Below are 23213 nucleotides of genomic sequence, written 5' to 3' on the forward strand. Positions count from 1 at the left end.
CATGAAAAAATAAGTTCATCATCGAATAAAGGAGACTTGGCACTCTCCAAAAAATTCAATGATAATTTTGAACTCTTTTTAGACATGAACAAAACAATAGAAAATTTAATGAATAGAAAGAGTGAAGAAGAAACCAAGTGAAGGATGCCTGAGGCTATCACTTTTTAAAAAATATATGAAGCTCTAGGTTAATTCAATAGAAAAATCAGCAGAGGACTTAGATGGGAACTTGGCAACATCTCCAAGCAGAATCCAACCTTCGTCTTTAGTTCTACAATAATCATGATCCTAAAAGATTCAATAAATTTGAGTTAATTTGAAGTTCCATGTTCAACAGAAGAGCAAAATTGAAGTGAACTCTAAATGCAATCATTTAAAGATTCAATAATTACAAGTTATTAAACTCTAAATGCAAATAAACACATGATGAAATCCGCAGATTCAATTGCGCCCCTCAATCCCTTGCACATTATTGAAATCGAAGCACACACATTTACTAAAAATCCATTCCCACCATTTTTCCACCAATCTAAACCCCCACAATCTATCATTTCCCAATTATCCTCAATAAAAAACACAGATTTTCAATCACACTCCTCTAAGAACAACAAATCTATGCAAGCATCCTCTTGATTTCTGCCAACCATTCCCACCACTTTCCATCAAAACAAACAAATTTAGGTGAACTTGCATATATTAAAAGCTCAAAAAGCAAAGTTTAACTGAATCTGAATAATAAAGAATCAGTTAGCACTCCAAATGCGTATTCCCACAGAACAGAATCTGCAAAATCAATACCAATTCCCAGCATTTTTCCACCAATTCAAACTCCCACAATTTCAAATGTCCCCAACCCAAATCTACACACCCATCAACCATTTCCACCGAACCAAGCACATCCAAACTCTCACCCTCTATCCCGTACCGCCAAATCCAAAACCCAGAAACAAAACCGCCAGATCCAAAAAGATCCAACCAGACCCACATCACGAATCCAAAACCAACGAAGATCCCACTCACCACATTGCCAAGAGCAACAACATTCAGAAACGTCGACGGCCTCTTCGAAGACGACGCCGACTCGTCCACATCCTCATCAGCCAGCAACGCCGCCGCTTGGCGCATCGAGTCGGAGAGCTGCACCAATTCATCGATCGCCTCCATGAGAGATCGATATGAAGGACAAGACACAGATACAAATCAACAACAAAATAAGGGTTGTGGGAATCCAAAAATCAAGAGATAGAAATAGATAAGAAACCCTAGATTTTGAGAAGAAAAAAGGGGAGAGATGAGATCTAGGGCTTGAGGAATGATTTGAAAAAAAAAAGGGAAAATGGGATTTTTGAATGGCGGTGTGATGATGCAAATGGGGGAGTTTTGTGGGGAATCAACAGAGAAAATGAAGGGCTGGGGGGTGGGGGGAAATGGGGTGCTTTTTTCTCTCTCTACTTTCTCTCTCCTTGTAATAAAATTATAAAAATGAGTTTGTGCTCCCAAATTTTGAATCCTTGTTTGGTTGGAGAGAAAATGAAATTTTAGTGAAAAAAATTTAAATATGTTATGCCACATGTTATATTCCATCAATTATTTATTCAAATTCTTATAAAATAATTTATTTTAAAATTTTTTTTTTTCAAAATTATTTCCTAAATTATTAGATTCAAATATCTTTTTAATTATTATTGAATTTAATGAAATTTCCAATTTAGATTTTTTTTAAAATAAAAAATTTACATTTATACTAAATCCAAATGCTTTAAAAATAAATTCTCAATTCCTTTGGAAACAAGATTTTGTTTAGAAACTTATACATAAAAACTAGTTTTTAAAATTTATTTTCCTTCAATTTCCTATACACTTACTTATAATACAAAAACTTTACATAAAAGAAAATCTAAAAATGCTTTAAATTTATTATTAAAAAATAACATATTTTTAAAAGAAATTATTAGAAAATTAGTTTCAATAAAAAAAATTTGTCAAACATATTCATATAAGTTATAAAAATATTTTATGTTTTGAATATCAAAAAAATTATTTTCTAAAAAAATCATGTTTGATAATCAAAAAACAAAAAATAACGTGTTTTATAAGAACATGTTTTAATTATTTAAACTTGTTATTCAAATAATTGTTTTAAAAAATAATGAGATAAATATGAAGAATAATTGAAAATAAAACATTATATATAAAATTTATTTTAAAACATATAAAACGATTTGAAAACATTTTTTGGTTCTTAAACATACTTTTGTTATAGAAAACGTTAAGAGTCCATTTGATAATAATTTTGAATAACAATTTTCTATTTTTCACAACAAATAGATAAGAAAATACATTTATCAATTAGAAAATAGAGTATTTTTAGATAAATAACATTTTTAAATTATTTTCAATTATTTTTTTATGATTGTTTAAAAAAATAAATATATAAAATAATTAAAAATAAAACATTAGATATAAATTTTATTTTAAAACATATTAAAAAATATTAAAATAAATTTAAAACATTTCAAAATTTAGAATAGATTTGTGTTCTATAAAATATTAAAGAACAATTTTTTTTTAAACTGTGTTTAAAAACAATTACCATACAAAACTGTTTTTAAAAACAGTTATCAAACAAAACTTAAAAGAACAATTTTTAAAAACTACTCACAAAACTTATTTTTCAAAAAAGTTTCCAAACAAACCTTAATTTTTTGTTTTGTTTTTTAGTTCAAGAAAAATATGGATGATAAGAATATTGGAATTTGCCACAAGGGCTAGTACTGTTCTTAAAATGGTGGAGTTGGGCATATTGGGCATGAGTGTGGTATCACCCACCCACTACATAACAAACCCTTTTTTCTGAAAAATAAAAGGAATCCCGTGTCAAAAAAAGAAGGAAAAAAGAAATGTTAACAAGACAAGAAGAGAAATAGACTATAGTGATGGCCCTCCAATAAATAAAGTGGCAATTGGCTCATCAATGCACCCCACCAATAAAAGATCATGGAGACATCTCCCCAACTTTGAAGTTCCCATTTTGCCTTTGCCCCAACAATGAAATTCAATCTCAAAGCAAACAAAATCAAAATAATATTTAGTATGTTTTTATTTTTATTTTTAGGTTTTGAAATTTTTTAAAAATAGAAACAATTTTTTTACACTATTTTTCATTTTGCTTTTTTTACATGTATATATGTATATATATAACACAAAATATGAAAAGTTTGAGATCTTGTTATCAGACTACTCAGGGGGGTGAATAGGTAATACTCCTTCTTATAGCTCGGTTTTTATTTTTATATTTTGCTAAAGGAAATAGGAAGTAGAAGATAAACAATATATATATACGAAAAGTCACCCACAAAGTCTTTCATAAACTTTCTGAATGTAAAAACTATGGACTTTAAAAATCACATAGCTCATATTCATTATATCAAAGGAAAAATATATAGAATTGCCTGACAGAAACTATATCTAATGTTGGGGTTGTTAGAGTTATAGTTGAAGTTGTCAAAAGTTCACTCGATTAATAAATCCTAGTATTTAGGACATGTAGGTAGAGTCTGACCATTTCCTTAGTCATTTACCATGTTATTTGGACCTATAAAATGTGGGTTGTTTGTTTCCAATTTTATATCTTTGTAAGACTTATATAAGCCAACAACTTGTTTTGAATTCAATGACATTAATTTTTCAGATATTTTTCTGAACTGCTTTGTGCTTAGAGTTTACAACAATCTGGTATCAAAGCCCCATCACGAGGCCTGATTGTGAGAGAAAATAAACTGCAGTTTCCAGTTTCTTAAGAAGAGACAGAGTGAGAAGAGAGAGAATCGAAGTATGGCAACTGAAAATAATTTCGTTCAACCCGCAATTCCTAAGTTTAATGACCATTACGATCATTGGTCCATGCTTATGGAGAATTATCTTTGTTCAAAGGAGTATTAGAGTTTGGTGGAGACTGGAATCCCTGCTGCAGCAAGAAGTGGAGTTTACTGAAGCACAACAAAAATCCATTGCAGACCAGAAGTTGAAAGACTCGAAGGTTAAGAATTATTTGTTCCAAGCCATTGATCGAACCATTATGGAGACGATCCTTAATAGAGACATTGACAAGCACATCTGGGACTCTATGAAGCAGAAGTACCAGGGTTCCACAAGAGTCAAAAGAACATAACTCTAAGCTCTTCGAAAGGAGTTTGAGGTTCTTCAGATTAAAGAGGGTGAGAGTGTTGATGCGTACTTCGCTCGAACACTCATCATAGTAAACAAGATGAAGATTCATGGTGAAAACATGCAGCAAGTGGTGATCATTGAAAAAATCTTGAGATCAATGACCTCAAGGTTTGACTATGTTGTGTGTTCAGTTGAAAAGTCTAATAACTTAGACACCTTAACCATTGATGAGTTGTAGAGTAGCTTACTGGTACATGAGTAGAGGATGAACGTGCATGGAGGAGATGAACAGGCATTAAAGGTGACTTACGATGATAGAATTGGTGGAAGAGGAGACGGTCGACCTCGTGGAGCTTTTTGAGGAAGAAGTATACAAACATTCAACAAAACTATAGCTAAGTGTTATAAGTGTCATCAAATAGGGCACTTTCAATATGAGTGTCCTAAATGGGAGAAGGAAGTGAATTATGTTGAGCTTGAGGAGAAAGAAGAAATGTTGTTGATGTCATATATGGAGCTTAATCAATCAAGGAAAGATGTCTGGTTCCTTAACTCAGGGTGTAGCAATCATATGTGCGCAAATAAGGAGTGGTTCTTGGATCTTGATGAGGAATTTCGACAATCTATGAAGCTTGGGAATAACTCCAAGATGGTTGTGTTGTGAAATGGTAACATTAGGTTGCAAATTGTTGGAGTTACTCAGGTAATCACTGATGTTTTCTATATACCTGAGTTGAAAAATAACTTATTAAGTATTGGACAATTGCAAGAAAAAGGTGTAGCTATTTTGATATAACATGGATTATGTAGAGTCTATCATCCTAATAAAGGGCTTATTATGCAAACAGCAATGTCTGCAAACAGGATGTTCATATTGCTTGCAAAAATTCTACCGAAAGCTCCTACTTGCTTCTAAACAATTCTTGAAGACAACACTCACCTTTGGCACTGTAGATATGGGCATCTAAGTTTCAAGGGTTTGAGAACATTCCAACATAAGAAAATAGTGAGAGGGTTACCACAATTGAAGGCACCATCCAAAATATGCACGAATTGCATGGTGAGAAAGCAACATAGAGATGCAATTTCAAAAAGGAGTTTATGGAGAACATCACAAAGACTGCAGTTGGTACATGCCAACATTTGCGGACCCATCAAACATGTTTTCCAATAGTAAGAAGAGGTATTTCATAAGCTTTATTGATGATTACAGTCATAAGGTGTGGATATATTTTCTTGCAGAAAAATCTGAAGCTTTTACTATCTTCAAGAATAATAAAAACCTTGTTGAGAAAGAGACATGAGCTTTTATTCGTTGTCTGCACACAGATAGGGGTGGAGAGTTCACCTTTCACGAGTTCAATGTCTTTTGCAAAGCTAATGGTATTAGCAGGTAGCTCACTACAGCCTACACTGCCCAACAAAATGGAGTAGCTGAGCGCAAGAACAGGACAATCATGAACATGGTTAGAAGTATGCTATCGGAGAAGCAAGTTCCAAAGAATTTATGGCCAAAAGCAATAAATTGGAATATGCATGTGCTTAATAGAAGTCCTACATTGGCAATGAAATATATGACTCCTGAAGAGGCTTGGAGTGGTGTCAAACCCAATGTTGATTATTTTTCGGGTTCTTGGATGCATTGGCCATATTCATGTGTCAGACAATAAGAGAAAGAAGCTGGATGATAAGAGTTTTGTGTGTGCTACTATGAATGAGTGAAGAGTCTAAAGCATATAGACTTTATGATCCAGCGTCCAATAAGATAGTTGTAAGCAGAGATGTGGTTTTTGAATAAAATGAGTGCTAGGATTGGGGGAGAAGTAATGAAGAAGCAAGACTTGATATCCTCGAATGGGGAGATAGTAATGAAGAAGGAAGTGAACATGATCAAAGTGAAGAAGAATTTGAAGAGGAGGTGGCAACAAAAGAAGAAGGATGAGAGGTTAGTTTATCTTCAAGTGAGTCACCTGGAGAGAATTCTCCAACATCTGAAGAAAGCTTACCAGAAGGGAGGAACAAAATAGTATCGTTCTGGATGGAAGATTATGTGAGTGGAGGAGAATTTTCAGAAGAAGAAGTTGAGCACAACAATTTGATTATGTTTACCTTAACTGTAGATCTGACTACCTTTGAAGAAGTTGTTCAGAGTTCCAAGTGGAGAGCTACAATAGACTTGGAGATAGAAGCGATCGAAAGAAATGAGACTTGGGAGCTGACAGATTTGCCTAAAGGAATGAAGAAGATTGAAGTAAAGTAGGTTTTCAAAACTAAACTCAACGAAAATGGCGCGGTTGACAAGTGTAGGGCTCGGTTGGTGGCGAAAGGGTATGCACAACAACATGGCATAGATTATACTGAGGTGTTTGCGCTCGTGGCTAGGTGGGATACGATTTGAATGGTGATTGTTTTAGCAGCTCGAAATAGTTGGAGTGTGTATCATCTTGACATCAAAAGCGCTTTCTTGCATGGAGAGCTAAATGAAGCAGTGTTTGTTGAGCAACCACAGGGTTATGAGAAGAAAGGTGAAGAGTATAAGGTATACAAATTGAAAAAGGCATTGTATGGCCTTAAATAAGCCCCTCGTGCATGGTACAACTGGATTAAAGCATATTTTGTCAAAGAAGGATTTGAAAGGTGCAACTATGAACACACCTTATTCATAAAAACAGGAGATGGAGGTAAAATTTTGATTGTTAGCTTATAATAGTGTGAAGAATCCCATTGTTCCTAGCGTTAGACTAATGAAGGATGAAGAAGGAGCCAATGTCAATGCTACCATGTACAAACAATTGGTCGGAAGTCTTATGTATCTAACTGCAACAAGGTCGGACTTGATGTATGTGGTGTCTCTCATTATCAGATTCATGGCAAGTCCAACTGAGTTGCATTTGCAAGCTGCGAAAAGGGTGTTAAGATACTTGAAATGTACTGTGGATTTGGGAGTCTTTTATCAAAAGAAGGGCAATGGAGAGTTAATATCATATACAGACAGTGATTATGCAGGAAATGTAGATGACAGGAAAAACACTTCTGGTTTTGTGTTTCTACTCAATGTAGGAGTTGTGTCCTAGTCCTAAAAAAACAGTTTGTAGTTGCTTTGTCCACTACTGAAGCAGAGTTTATGGCAGCTGCCTCTTGTGCTTGTTAAGGGGTGTGGATGAGGAGACTATTAGAGAAGCTTGGTCATTCTCAAGGCAAGTGTACCACTGTGTTATGTGACAACAGTTCTACCATTAAGCTATCCAAGAACCCAGTCATGCATGGACGCAACAAACACATTGATGTAAGGTTTCATTTCTTGCGTGATTTGACTAGAAATGGAGTTGTTGAGCTGAAGCAGTGTGTCACAAGAACATGTTGCAAACATTTTGACAAAACCACTTAAGCTGGATGTGTTTTTGAAGTTGCGTGAGTCGATGGGTGTGTGTGTGGTACCACGAGTAAACTGAAAGCATTACTGTAATCAGTTTAGAGGGGGAATTGTTGGGGTTGTTAAAGTTATAGTTGAAGTTGTCAAAAGTTCATTCAGTTAATAAATCCTATTATTTAGGACATATAGGCAAAGTCTGACCATTTCCTTAGCCATTTACCATGTTATTAGGACTTGTAAAACATGGGTTGTTTGTTTTCAATTTTATCTCTTTGTAAGGTTTATATAAGCCAACAACTTGTTTTGAATTCAATGACATTAATTTTTCAAATATTTTTCTGAATTGCTTTGTGCTTAGAGTTTACAACATCTAAAACATACACCTCAATGCCTTGAGAAGATGCACATACCTCAATGCCTCGAGGAGATGCACATATCTCTTACAAACTCAAGAAGAATTCACATCAATATATGAATGAAATATTAGTGGTCCATAATCCAAATTTTCTAAAAAATATATAAAGAATTAAAATATCACAATATTAATTTTTTGGTAATTTCATTATGGGCTCTTGAGTGCTCCCAATACTTGTAGGTTCCTTTTCATCACTCATGTGCAATGCATGAATGCCCTCAAGAACCCCTCGAGTGTTCCAAGTGCTTGAGAGTTTGACCGATTGTTTATTTTTAATGCATATAATTTGAAGCTATTAGCCTTTACCAATCTTTCTATACTTTCATGTGGGATTTGTAGTGCACTCTTTAGCAACTTTGGTTCTTCATTAGAGTAGAAGTCACGATAATTATAACAAGTCATAAGTCAATATAAAAATGAACAAATTTGCAAACTTAAACTAAACAACCTCGTGCACTAATAATATATTTTAAATTTTCAACGCAATTTAATTTACTTGAACATAATTATAAAGCAACTTTGAATGTAACAAAAATTTTGAAAGCATCAAAATTGTCTTTTTTTTAATTATTAAAAAAATAAATTATGGATCCTAATTAAAAGTAAATAAATAAATAATTGGCAACTTTTAACTTCTTAAAATAAAAATCATTTAAAAATCACTAAATCCATTTAGCAATTGAAATGTAACTAAGGACTTGTAACAAAACATGTTCAATGGCTTATAAATCTTATAACTCTTAAATTAGAAAAAAAAAATTGTGAATAAGCTTAAGTTAAGGAATGCGTATCATGCTCTCCTTTTCAAAAGCACAATGTCTATCATTTTCCCAAGGTGGCCTAAATTGAGGTAATAAAAGTGTTGAACAACTAATTTTCGAGTAATGTACATCATGTTCATAACATGGGCTAAATCGGGATGCTAAAAGTTTGTTTGGTGATGCTTCTTTAAAATGTTTCTAGCCCCTAAAATATTCAAAAACATTTTTTTAAGGTAAAAAAATAGATGTTTGATGATATTTTAAAGAACACTTTGGAAAATTTAGAAAAACACAAGAAGTGGGTTTTAGAGAAACACTTAGGTGGTGTTTCTTTAACACTTAAAAAAAAAAATTAAATATTCATAAAATACCACAAGCGTTTCCTCATACCCTTCATTTCCCTTTCATTCTTCTCTCTCTATTCAAGTGGAAACTCCATAGTTTAAAAACACTTATCACTCTCATTCAACATCGTTGATCTCTATTCTAAAGTACTCTCTATTTTATATGGGCAAGTTTTATAAATTGAATCATGTACAAAATGCAATATATATTATAAATTAATGTTTAGAGACATTTCTACCTCATAGAAAGAAAAAAACTAATATATGTTTATAGTGGACATATGTGGGTGTCTAAACCTACGTATTACATATACACAAGTATCATATAGCTACAATTTATCATAAAGTTACAATTTCAACCGTATTTTGTAACCCAACTTCGGGCAATTATATAATAAGGGGTAAGAATTAACATTTGAGTATTTCAATTTTAGACAAATACAATTTTGACTTTTAATATTTTTCCCATTATATCTCTTCCCCCTCTCAACATTTTTCCTCAATCAACATCCAAAAAATATATAAAAAAATAGATAAATTATGGACCATTAGGAGAATGAGGCTTGAGGGTGTTAAAACAAGGGATATAAATGGGTTGAAAGATGCAAAATTTTAAAATTAATGAAAAGTCCATGAAAGGTAACAAGACAAAAATGGACAAAAGAATTCCATATTTTATCTTTTTCCCCATATCAATTAACCCCTTTCTTTGAGCATTATTCATCTTTTCAACTACTCATTTTCTTTATCATTATTACTAGTAACAATGTTATCAATACTTATGTCAATACTACATTTTGAATATCATTATTGTTATTATATAACTATTATTATTATTATTTGATGCATTATCCATGACATATACAATAGTAATATTACAGAGTTTTGAACACAAATACCCCCTTTAAAAATAAAAATCCATAATCTAGATTGGGTTCCAAAATAATTCTCAATTTAGTACTTTTTAGTCGCATAAACATCTACATCATAAAATCGTAATTGGTGATTATGGCTTTGATTTCTTTTTTAAATGGTCAAAACCATGATTTTTTTAAGTTTAAAACTGTAATTAGTAACTACAATTTTAAACTTAACTTCAAATTTTTTTTATAGGTATGAAATTATGTTATTTCATTTAAAATATTTTAATTTATTTTTAAAAACTATTTTAATATCATGAATGAATTATATTATTGTTATTTTCTATTTATTAAACCCATGTAATTATTTTTTAAAAATAATATGTGAAATTAAATAACTAATATTTTTAATTTGATATAAAAATAATTTCAGTAGTTTTATTAAAAAAAAAATTGGCACTATAAATTATTAACCATTTATGTATCAATAAGTTATTATTATAAAAATAATATAACAAATTCATAATATTAAATTTATTTTGAAAAATAAACAAAAATATTCAAAAGAAAATAACATAATTTCATAATATATAATTAATTAATTAATTAAGTTAACTTTAAACTATAATCATCAACTACGGTTTTATAATATGGATGTTTATATTCCATTGGGAATTATTTTACAACCAAATTTAATTTATGAAATATTTTCTTAAAAAAAACTTTTTTTAAATTTTTTTTTTATTTTTTATCAAAACTCTCCAACATGTCTAATTTCATAAATAGTAATAATAATAATAATAATAATAATAATACAAAAATAGAAAGAAAAAAAAGAGAAAACAAAATTATAAAAAGCAAAAATGAAATAATAGAAAAAGACCAAACATTTAGGCATTTTTTAACAATGCCCATGGAAACAATTTAATTAAAATTAATGTCAACCTTTTATTTCCTTTCGATAAGTTATATACTTTACATGGCCTTATGGCCTTAAAAGCATATAAGTCTCCTTATTAGAAACACACTACCTTCAAAACCATATACTTGCAATAGATGAAGGTTATCGAACATGTAGTCCACTCACTTCCTTTACTTGCTAGAGTTTAAATGAGGGTAGAGCCCTCGTATGTGCCCCGGCATGAAGTCGTGCCTTGTCAAAATTCCCACAATCGGCGGCCTCTACAAAATGTTGAAAGGATGTGTCAATTGTCATTTACAAGAATGGGTCTACCATTGCTTTTTCTAGCTTATGTAGCCTCTTCAAAGGATTTGTTGCCTTTTTTTGCTTACGTAAGACTAGAAGAAAAATGTAAGATAAGAAAATAGAGAAAAAAATAAAAAATAAATTGAAAATACATCATTTTCTAACTAAGTTTTATTATATTTGATTATATATATATATATATTATTTATCATAAAACCAAATATGAAAAACTTATTATCCTTAGACAATATTTGATTATGAAAAAATTTAAAAGAAAGTAGAAGAAGAAAAAAGCAAAAAGGAAAAAAAAAAAAAGTTCTATTATTTTAAGCCCATTTAACTTATTTTAACTCTTTCTACATAAATATTGAATAATTTGAAAATGTACAAATTTCTAATTAATTTTAAAGGAACTTAAAAAATATTATTTTTTTTCAAAATATTCTAAAAGGAAAAAGTATTAGATATATTCTAAAAAAACTTGTTTTCAGTCAAAAATTTGCTAAACATAGTTTTTAAGTTAGAAAATAAAAGGTTTTATTTTCAAGAGCAATTTCCAAACAAGCCATAAAAGACTATTTCACAATGTTTTCAAAAACATTTTTTGAAAACAACTTTGCAAAACAATTTCCAATCGTTTACAAAAACAAAATTGTACTTGAATACTTAAATACGAAAAACAAATTTCTCAACGTATTCTTAGCAAAGAGATTGTACACATATATATAATACAATGAATTTTTCAAAATATTCTCCATTTTTTCCAATAGTTGCTTAGAAATCTCTTAGAAAAAACAATTGAAAACACCTAGAAATTGTTCTAAAAAACCACCCATTTTTATACCAAGTTCTAAAAAAGATGTTTTCAATCAAGAGATGGAAAACAATTTTTTTTTTTTTGTTCCAAAGAGCATAAAACTGTTGTCAAGAACCATTATCAAACATGACTTCTAGATGATTATTTTTTGGGAAAGTCTTCTTGAATCTCAATGATTTTAGCTCCCTCCTGATTTTTCCTTTTCACATCAAACAGTGATAGGAAAAGGGCCCATGAAGAATAGTTAATGCACCAACTCTAAACTTGACCAGGGTGACATGAAATGGATTTAGTCTTCATTCTATTGTCTGTGTGTGTATTTCTGGGTGTGTGTGAGAGGGAGAAAAGGAGTCTTACAGCATGAGTCTTTGGCACCACACACAAATGTCGAAGGCCTAGTTCCCGAAAGAGGACAGCAGCTTTTGCTAGAGACATCGTTTCCACAACTGTGTATGGGGATGTATTAGTGATAGGATGTAGATCAACATACATCTCCATCTCCTCGGCCGTGATGTCCAGGTCCTCCAGTTTGACTCCTTTGCCTGATCCTGCCTTAGCAAAATCACTCGCCTCAAATGTTTTCAAGATTTCTGATCTGACCAACATCCTCGTCTTTGAAAACTTCTTCCCTTTGAGTAAAACCAGCAAATGAGACTTCAAAACAAGCCCACACAGCTCTGGTGCATCTGTGAAAGGCGGTTCATCAATGACAGGGAACCCATGATGGCCTGTTGTCTTCAAAGCATGTAGTATATTTCCCACCTTTTCAACACCCGAAAAGGTGATTAATGGACCAGAAACAACATCCTTTGCGACCAGGTGCCTCATGTATGGCTCTGCATGAGCTTCCATATAAGGAAACCCCTTCATTCTCACTATTTGGTCATAGACACCCTTGTTGAAACAATCTGCAACCGTTTTTGAAATAAGGAGAACCAGCATCATCAATGGGAGCGTTAGCAGATCATTGGTAAGTTCCAGGAGAATGATACAGAGGGAGACTGTCATTCTCATGGTGCCACCCAGGAAGGAGGCAGCTCCAAGAAGTGAAAAGAGACCCACATCAAGACTAGTCAGAGAGCCAGCAACTGTCCCAACAATGCGACCATAGGAGGCTCCAGCAAGTATGACAGGGATAAATAGCCCCGAGGGAACAGCAATGCCATAAGTAATAATGCCAAGGCAGTATACAGCAGCAAAGAAAATGACAAGGGTGGAGAGTTGGAATTCATTTTGGGTGCCATTGCTGAATAGGTTGCGTATGGCATCATCATTGGTGTTGAGAAAGAGGGAGGCAAGGTCATTGTAATGGCCTGGTTGACATTGGAAGTTCTTGTAGTTTCCAGAGCGGCCTACGGTGGGGCACTCATTCTTCAGCTCAATTGGACAAGGCTTGCACTGTGCCAGCCATGGAATACCATAAGCGCAGCAAGATGTCAGGAGGGAGATGACAATGACAAGCAGGACCCGAAATTTAGGACCTTGCCTGCAGTTCATTCTCAACATCAGTAATAGCAATTTTGCATGTCAACAGTGTTATAAATTCACAATTTTAATTTAACCAAAAAGTTTGAAAGTCAATGAGGATGTTGAAAAAATTCAAGGTTTCAGAATTTGGTCAATGAATGATTTGAAATTCTGAATCAGATCAAGCAGGAAGGATAAGAGATGGAATTGAGAAGAAGTCAACCTAAAATATGAGACAAAATCTGAAATAATTAGAAAAAAATTCAAGAACGTATATGTTGGGGTGAGGGGGGAGGAGTAATGCATACATAGATCAAGTAGAATACATTTCCATTCAAGGAACTATTACAAATAATATAGAAATTTCATGCCTGATAAAAAAATATTCCCAAAGTTTGTGTTAAATTTGTGTATTTAGTTCAGTGTAATCAAATTGTGCCACATCGATAACTAGGGTAGAAGTTCATGCTTTTTTTTTTCCTGAAAATTTTGCAGAATGTTGTCTCAATGCTTGCATATTTGCAGGGGCTAACTGTAACAAGTAGTAATTCTCATTAATATAAGAGGGATGATTAGGGCATACTCATTGAAGATGCTATATGTACGAAGGACCTTATCCACGAGAAAATTGTAGAGGCTTCCAAAAATGCCACCGACAATTCCAAGGAATATGACAGTCAGTAAATCAGGGGTATCATAAGTGGCTTGAGACGAATTGACATCAAACATGATCAGACCTCCTTGCCCAAATAACCCACACTTGCCACTCCGACAAAATTCTATGAGGGCTCTCAACACCACTGCTACTACAGCTGTTGTAAAAAAGGTTCTCCAGAGAAGAGCACTTCTCCACCTGAAAGATGCGTAAAGAAAAAAGTGAGTTCTTTACTGAAGAAAACTAAAATCAAAAGTTTTATCCGACTTATGAGAGAAGCAACTTGGAACAGATACTACTTGACAAAGTACTAAGCCAGATTTTTTACTCCAAATGACTTTTGTCAGAAACAAGTTTTTCGACTTCTGAGTTCATGTTTCTTTTTTCTTTAGTGGTTTTACACATTTTCCACTCTAGTAGCCAGGGACTTTCAAATTTGGTAACCATGACTTGAAGTCGACAGCCATCTGTGCATGGACTAAAAGTATGCTCGAGTCCCTCATGGGTATCAGCTGTGGTAAATTAAGCAGGTATCCTATTAAAACAAAAGTCTATGCGTTCTTATCCCCTAGAAAAAATTAATGAAGTGAGTTTAATGCTTCATATGTCCACTGATAATTGAGTCAAAAGGAGAGAGTGAGAGAGAGACCATGAAGTTACTTCTTCAAGTGCAAAGAGGACCCCACCCACTGGAGCACGGAAAGCAGCAGCCACACCAGCTGCAGCACCACAGGTAATCAAATCACGACGATCCCTGTCATTTTTGAAGTATCTGAGCCATTTCCATGTCAAATGGTATTTGCGGGATCCTCCCTGCCCAAGCAAAGAGGCTATGCAAGCGCCAGTATGGACCATGGGCCCTTCCTTACCCACAACAAATCCAGCAGACACTCCAAGAATGGAGCCAAAAATCTGCAAGTTTGGGTTATTAGATCGCAATGAGTAAAATTTGAGAAAAGAGCAATATTCAGTAGCAGGATGCTAATAATACGACAAAAATTTAAACCATGATACAGAACTTTAACGATTGAATTTGAATGGTCCACAATTCATTGATGAAGGACAAGGAAACAACATATAGAAAGGCTTGTAATTTATCTAGTGTTGACATATATACAAATACATATTCTAGTATGTTTTGAGAGAGAGAGATATGGCAGTACACTAAGGCTGTGACTCACCTTTACAAAGAGGGTACTCGGAGCCAATATAGAATGAGCATCTATGCCATTGAGATATGCTTTCACCTCAGGGATGCCAGAGCCCGCAGCTGAAGGGGCAATGTAAGCACAGAGGACAGCCGCAGCAATTGCCAAAACCATGTTACAACCCGCAAATGTTACAAATGCCAGACCATACCTGCACTGGAATTAGAATCATTTTGTAGTTACTCCAAAGTGGTACAGAACATTGAACATGGATTTTCTTTAACAGTATGCTTGTTTCAGAAAGCAATATGTTTCAAGAGGCCAGTAGGATCATGTTCCACTCAAAAAAAACATTCTTCATATAAAATTCAAGTAGTAAATTTGAATTCTTTCAATACAAAGAAGCATAAAATAAACATTCAATCTTAGAGTTTGTTTGGTAGTGATTCTAGGAAGCGTTTCTAACATTTCTAATACTTAAAAAGGTAAAAATTTCAAGTGATAGAAAAACTATATACGCTTTTAAAAATCACTACCAAACAGACTCTTAATTAAACTGCTTACAGAACATTTAAAAAAACAAATGTTAAGAGTACCTTTGTTCGTGATCCTACATTCCTACTGTAAGCATAGCCCTCGAGACAACACTAGAGGGTTTCAGGTGAACTAGTACAAAACATAATCCCATAATCTGGTCATGCTTTGGTAAAGCCTGGATCATACTAGATCAGACCAGAAGAAGGTTGGGGTATATGAGGCATGAGATCAGCCATAGAAGCTCCAAAAAGATTAAGGTTATGTTTGGTTCTCAGAAAATTTGACAGAAAATTCAAGGAAAATAAAATACAACAAAAAGTAGGAGGAAAGAAAAAATGAAAGAAAATAAAAATTGGTTTAAAGTCAATAAATTATTTTTATATGTTACTTCAAATTCATTTCACTTATTTTAACTCTCCTATATAAAGATTAAATATTTGAAAAAAAAAATTCTAACTAATTTTAATTATATTTTATTTTCTTTCATATTTTTCATAATAAAATCAAACATGAGAAAATCATTATTCTTATCATTATTTTTCTTTTCTTAGTACTTTACTGGAACCAAACATAGCATAAGAAAAGCAAGCACTTTCAATTTCAAATAGGAATAAATAGTCTTCATTGCCGTATCATATGTTGTGGTTCACTATCAGGACAAATATTACAAGACACGGGTAACAAAAATATCATTCTAAACTCGACAAAGCATTTTGCAATATACCAGCATGCAGCCTAGTCTTGACAAAACAAATGGAACACATTAATAAAATAACCGAGAGTGATCGCATTGAGGGCATCAGAAATATTTCATAGTAGTAATCAGACTCACTTGTCCTTAAGCATGAGATTGCTAGCGAGTAAAAGTTTGAAACCAGCTATATTCTCAACTGCAAGGTTGTTGAAGAAGCCAACCAGCCCAGTACCTAACCCGATAAGGAGGGCAAGCGTCCACTTGAGCACAATATATTGAAATATCTGAACCCTTTTTCTAGATCTCCAGTCCTGCTTAAAAAGTTCATTTTCCACAATCCTAGAAAAACACCGAACACCAAGTAAGAGAGAATGTCTTCAATAGTTAACAAGTATGATCTAGAGCAAGACCGGCAATTCACATATAATATAGAGTTTTTTTTTTTTTTTTTAATTTTTTTTATAACATAAACTGAACCTTAGTATCCCATTTGGTTCTGAGAAATTGAGTGGTGACTTTGTTCTTCTTCCTTCATTTTTCTTTTCATTTTGTGGAACCAAAGCCTTTTTTGCTTTCCCTTTCCACCATTTTCTCAGAAACCAAACAGAGAGTATAGGAAAAAAAATGGAGTGTGGTGCAGAGGGCACTCCCTGAACATCATTTGGTCCCCAAGAAAAATAATGCTAACATTTCTTTACTCTTTTGTGGGAAAGGTGAAAGACTAAAAATAACCTTTATTCTCTTTACTTTCCCATTCCTCCATTTTTCTTGGTGATCAAACAGAGGGTAAAAGGTAACAAGAATCCCCTGTCTGACACCAAATAAATTGAGGTCAATTTGTCCGTTTGTCTGTCCTTTATTAGAAAAGGACATCTTAAAAACCGAAATTCTAGTCTATCCCCCCATTTTCCTTTCTGTCCTCATCCATTTTCTCAGGAACCAAGCAGAGTGGAAGGCCAAAAGAAAACAAAATTAGATTGTAGTGTGGTGCAGAATAAAAACAATGCCCTGTTGGGTCCCCATGAAAATAAAGTTTTGCCTTTTCCGTGAAAACTTTCCTTGTCCACTTTCGCTTTCCTCCATCTTCCCACAAACCAAACAGAGTACGGTTGACCATTTTCACAAACTAACAACAATCCCCCGTTCAGCTCCCCAAAAAAGGAGCTCGCATCATCATTTTCCAATTTTTTTCAAAAACAAGAACATCTCAAAAACAAAAAGAAAACCCTTTCCTTCGTTTTCTCGGCAACCACAGAACGAGCCCAACTTATCCTAAAACAAAAATTTATCTTCTTTTCCACAATTCCTCCATTTCATCGGGAACCCAGCAGAGTGTAAAACCAAAGAATAAAAAAAGAAAGAAGAAGAAGTCAGGGAGGAGTGCAGCGCAGTATCATTACAGAACATAAACAATTCCTCGTCTGGTCCCGAGAAAAATGAAGTTTTCCTTGTGGATCCATTGACAATAGAGTATTTAGAAAAACGATTTCTTTTTCATTTTTACTTTCTTCCAATTTCTTGGCAACCAAACAGAGCATAGTAAAAAACAAGAACAGTCCCCTATTCGGTTCCCAACAAAATGAAACCACCTTATACTAAAACCTAAAATTCTCTTCTCTCCCACAATCATCCTTTCCGGTTTCATCCATTTTCTCGGGACCCAACCAGAGTACTGTAGAATCATTTCCACAAACTAGCAACATCTCAACTCATCCTCTTTTAGCTTTCACAGAAACACAACACTTCAAAAACAAAAACTCTCTTCTCCTTCTCATTTTTTCTCCATTTTCCAGGGACCCAACTCACCGTCTTCACAACACTCTAAAAACGAAAATTCTTCCCTTTTCCGTCATTCCCTCCATTCTCCCGGGAATCAAACAGAAACCAATCCCGAAGAAAAAACAAAAACAAAAAAACATAAAACAAAAAACAAAAAACAAAACAAAACAAACTCAACCTCCTGTTTCCTTACTCGTAGTCCAAGCTCTCAATCGGACAAACGCTGGCTCCCACAATTGCAATCTGCGAAGTACTATTCAACCTCTTCCTAACGAGCAACGGCTCCCTCATCGCCGTATCCTTGTCAGAGAAGTCCGATCCGTTCCCCTCCATCTCCCTCCAATCACCCCACACTCCTTCGATCTCAATATCATTCTCTCCATCTCTCTGATCCATCTCCCCACTTTCTCTCTCTAGAACCTCCCCCACGTCCTCTCTCTCTCTAGAATCTGTCGCTCGGGTTTGTTTTCACTTTTTCCTTATAAAAAAACCTGTCTGAAATTTTCTGATAACACTTGGACACGTCAGCTCCCCAGGTGTTGGATTTAATGGCGCCAAGACAAACCTTTTTATTAACCATGTGTCATGCCAACTAATTGCACGCGTTTTGCACGTGCATTTTTGGAATTACTAATCAAAATTAAAATAATTTAAATTTGGAAAATTTTCTAATTCAAAATTTTCTAAATTTAATTCTAATATTATTAATTATTTAATAATATTTTAAATAAAAATGTGTTGTTTACCCATGATAAGATTCTTTTTATGGAAACGACTAATCAGTTAATTTGCCTTTATAAAAACTTTTCTTTTTTCTTTTTATAAATTATCCAAAAATAAATCTAAGATTATCGAAATATATTTTTATAATGATAAAAAGTTTTATAATGATTAACTATGTAATTAATTACTGGTAATTAGATGACAATTTAGATTTTTAATGTTGTTTGTTTATTAAAGAAAATATTAGAAATATTCCAATTTTGAGCAAAAATGATTTTTTTCAAACAAAAATTCTACAAAGTAATTTTATTCTCAAAATAATTTTTAAATTAATGTGGCTTATCCACATGGGCATCACCTCGTAAAATTAGAATTAGTAACTATAATTTTGAATTCTTTTCAAAATTATCAAAACCTTAGTTAATAAGTACAACAACTTTAAATTTAAACTTAAAACCTTTGTCACCTTAAAACAAGTCGGAATTATGGTTTTATAAAAAAATTTTAAACCAAAGCTACTAATTACAATTTTATAATAAAAAAATAAAATAAATTTCCCAAACCATGTGAAAGTTTGGAAATTATTTTGATAGAATGTTTAATTTATGTATTTTTTTTCAAATACATTATTTTTGCTAAAAACTCGAAATATTTTCATTTCAGTTTCATCGAGCATTTACATTCTTAATTTAATGGATTTATATAATTAAAAGGTATAATTAGGATGATTGAAATGTGTAATTATAATAAATTCATTTATCATTGACAAAAATAGAGTAATTCAATTTATTTTTACTTCAATAATTATATATTATTTTTAAATTGAATTTAGTTTTATTTTGTTTGAGGATTGTATAAAAAAGCCAAAAAAATAAAAAAAGGCTTCAAGTTTAAAAAAATATATAGACCTTGCATATCCTCTATTTAGATTATCCTAATATACATTTTATTTGTATTAATATATAAATAATAATTTTTTTGAATGATTAATTATGATTGAAATGTCATCTTCACATGTATAAATAATAATTTTTATTTTTGGTTTTAATTTTTATTTTGTAGTTGTTTAATTCATTTTGTTGATAATAACGTAGAGTTATAGCCATTGAATTGATAATACTTGACACAAATTGGGGAAGGGGTTTAGGTTTTATTTTATTTTATCCCACCCTCATTCCGATTTATATATAATATTGGATAAAAAATCATTTTAATTATTTTTTTCATTTTAAAATTTTTGGACATATATAAAATATTACTTTTTTCATAAAAATGAATTATAAATATTTATAATATTTGTTCATTTATAAATTTTATCTATTTTTAATACAATTTAATATTTTATATAAAAAAAAAAGAATAAAACTAGAAATTTGAAAAATTAAAAAAGGTTAAACGGATAAGGGCGAGTGAGTATGAAATTTCCTACGTCCATCCTACCCCATTCCACCTCGTTTAATTTTTTTTTTTTGATGAGAATGAAAATATATATAAATAAATATAATGGGGAGCCGCTCCTTCATCGTCCCTAATAACAACATAGGTTAATTATGAACTAAATTAATCAACATCCATGAATTGCTACTCTATGCTATCATGCGATTGTCAAGAGCACCACATTGCATCTACTACAACATATAAATTATAAAAATAAAATAAAAAAGAAATAGAGCTAAAAATCCCGTTAGAAATTCTTTTTAAAAATTTTTAAAATATTTTAATTTTAAAAAATGTTTTATAAGTTTAAAATTAAAAATAGTTTTGTAAGAATTTAATATGAAAATAGGTTAATATTCAAGAATAAATTTGATTTGTTTTCATATTTCTCTCTTTTTTTGGTAACTGTTTTTCAAAACTAATTTTTAAGATTTGTTTTTTGAAAGCATTACCGTTAAGATCCTAAGAATCTGTTTGACTAAGTTGTGAAATTTTTTTTTCAAAAAAACATTTTTGAGAATGGATTTTAAAAATTAGTTATAAATCATTTTCAAGAACAAAATTCTATTTGAGAATTTAAATATGAAAAACAATTTTTTAGACTTATTATTCATAAAATCATCATTTTTAAATTATTATTTAAAAAAGTTTTATAAAAAACAAATGAAAATACTTAAAATTTGTTATAAAAATAACTAATTTTTGTTAAGAGTTTATCAAATGTGTGTTTTAAAGTGTGTGTTTTAAAGTGAGTGATTTTTTTTAAAAAAAATTATCTTTTTTTGAAACAAATTTATAAAAGGTGTCTTTATTTAAAATTTTGTCAAATATGTTTTTTGGGTTAAAAAACAAAAATTTGATTTTAAAAAATAATTCTCCAACAGATCCTAAGGCCAAAATTATTTTCTAATTCAAAAAATATATTGACAAACTTTTAAAGTTTTTTTTTTGGAGAATTTATTCTAAAAATATATGTTATTTTTAAAACAAATATTAAGTATTTTTAAGTTGTGTTTTTTAGAGTATTTTGAGCAATAATTGGAAATATGGTTTTCAAAATTTTTATGGGGTAAATAAATTCATTATATCTATAAGAAAAAAATCTCAGAACATTTTTCTTCATATTTAACTTTTCTCATATTTTTTTGTGATTATTTAAGAATTGTTTGCAAAAATATTTCCAAAAAGGTGAACTCTTTTTTTAAAAAAATTGGTAGTTGCCCTTGTAGGATCGTCTAGCTTATAAGGCTCTCTTTTGCCTACAAGCCATTTGAGAGCCTCTTCGTTTCCTACTACCCCTTATCTCAACTAAAAATTCAACAAATTTTCAAACACAATTTATCATTCTTGAGAAGGGATAGTGTAGACCCCCTTTAGAGAGCAAGGACGTTTAGCTTTTTTTAAGGGATTTTTTTATGGCATGGGGGGGCCCCTTTTCTGCCAAAGGGAAGCCGGATTGGACGTGCAAGCATGGATGGCCAGATTGGTAGTTGAGGAGGCCATGCTGCTGATGAGAGGAACAGCAAAGGGAAGCCATGCTGCTGATGCGAGGAACAGTGCGGCAAGTAGTGGCTTGCCAAAGAAGATAGGAACAGAGGGCAAGTTAACCATAGGAGAGTGAGGGACGTTTTGGTTATGGGAGATTTTTTTTTTCCATGGAGGAGCTTAATATTCTGAAGGATCAGTGAGAAGAAAACACACACAGAGGAGCCATTTTGAAAGAAGGCGTCTCAGGTATTGTTCCTATAAGCCATTGTCTTTCGAGTTCATGCCGTTTTTTTTTTATTGTACTTTCTGAGTATTTGGATTCTGTCCCGATGTTGAAGTTTGTTCACATTCATGTTGTGCTTGGTTGCTAACCTATTTTCTGGGCTTACCTTTTTTCGAGTTTTTTTCTTCTTCTTTCTGTCATGAGTTGTTAGCCATCCTCTGTTCTCCCGTGATTTGATTTCTTTTTGAAAATTATTTGAAATCTATTTTTGGTTCAACCTTGCCTCAAAAGCTCATGGATTGAAATGTGAAACGCGGCTCTCGAGGGTCATTTGTGGTTCCTATTTTGTGTTCTGTTTTGCTACTCTCCCCTGTTCTCAGTAGTCAGCCATGGAGAAGATGTAGCCTATGCATGGCAGTGCATGGCTAGGTAAACTTTCACAAACTCTCTTCCATTCTCCATTTCCAGCGTCTTTCAAAAGCCCTTCATCCTCCAATTTCTCCAATCACCCAGAAAGGGAAGAAGTAACTGCCCCAATGATTTCAAAGAGGAGTTTACCCATGTTTGAGGGACTTAGGCCTTCATGTGATAGAATTGCACCTATGGGCCACTGTACAGAGTCCGTATTCATGTAACAATGGTGATGGAACTTCCCATTTGAGTCTTCAACCTCTTCCGGCCATGGCGACGCCCGTCAGAGTAGCTTATGCTTGCGTCCCCAAGTGTCCCAAGGTTCGGATTCATAGTATTGCAGCCATGGTTCTTTTATGCATTCAGAATATGTTTTCCTCAATATGGAAGATCAACATGCCCTCTATCTCTACTATCAAGGCTACCCCATCTCACATGCCCACCTTTCAATATTCATACCCACTTCTCTCTCTAACCTTCCACATACCCTTCATGCATGCTGTTTTACCACTCACCCATTACACTCGCTACTTATCTCATCTTCACGAACACTCCTTTGCATATTCTACTCCCTATCTCCTTCCTAGACGCATGTATGGCAGTCCAAGATTCTTCCAAAGCCTTCACTCAGGTTCCAAGTTCACCCATCCACGTGCATGGGAGACCATGCAAACCCGGTTCATCAGATGGATCCAAGAGAGCAC

The 23213-nt window shown here is 32.6% G+C and overlaps 2 protein-coding genes across 3 annotated transcripts in view; both read right to left on the bottom strand.

Moving 5' to 3' along the window:
- The window catches only part of LOC117927335 (dynamin-2A), a 30257-nt gene extending 28819 nt beyond the window's left edge, over positions 1 to 1438 (bottom strand). The window contains exon 1 of the mRNA XM_034846823.1: positions 1021 to 1438. Coding sequence (XP_034702714.1) covers positions 1021 to 1164 — 144 coding nt within the window. The 5' untranslated portion in view covers positions 1165 to 1438. The remainder of the gene's footprint in view (positions 1 to 1020) is intronic.
- A 9413-nt stretch (positions 1439 to 10851) lies between these two features.
- Positions 10852 to 18742, bottom strand: LOC117926377 (chloride channel protein CLC-c). 2 transcript variants are annotated; one of them, XM_034845465.1, is made up of 7 exons: positions 18421 to 18742; positions 16587 to 16787; positions 15251 to 15428; positions 14719 to 14981; positions 13998 to 14267; positions 12305 to 13433; positions 10852 to 11105 (listed from the first exon to the last, which is right to left on the bottom strand). In XM_034845465.1, exons 1-7 carry the CDS (start codon positions 18621 to 18623, stop codon positions 11016 to 11018), a joined length of 2334 nt encoding a protein of 777 aa, XP_034701356.1. In that variant the 5' UTR covers positions 18624 to 18742; the 3' UTR covers positions 10852 to 11015. The 2 variants fall into 2 exon arrangements, with proteins under 2 accessions (XP_034701356.1, XP_034701357.1); XM_034845466.1 differs by lacking the exon at positions 18421 to 18742 and having other exon boundaries at positions 15251 to 15433; positions 16587 to 16670.
- Between the last annotated feature and the right edge of the window lie 4471 nt (positions 18743 to 23213).

The sequence above is a fragment of the Vitis riparia genome, chromosome 12 (assembly GCF_004353265.1).
Source record: "Vitis riparia cultivar Riparia Gloire de Montpellier isolate 1030 chromosome 12, EGFV_Vit.rip_1.0, whole genome shotgun sequence".
Taxonomy (NCBI): domain Eukaryota; kingdom Viridiplantae; phylum Streptophyta; class Magnoliopsida; order Vitales; family Vitaceae; genus Vitis; species Vitis riparia.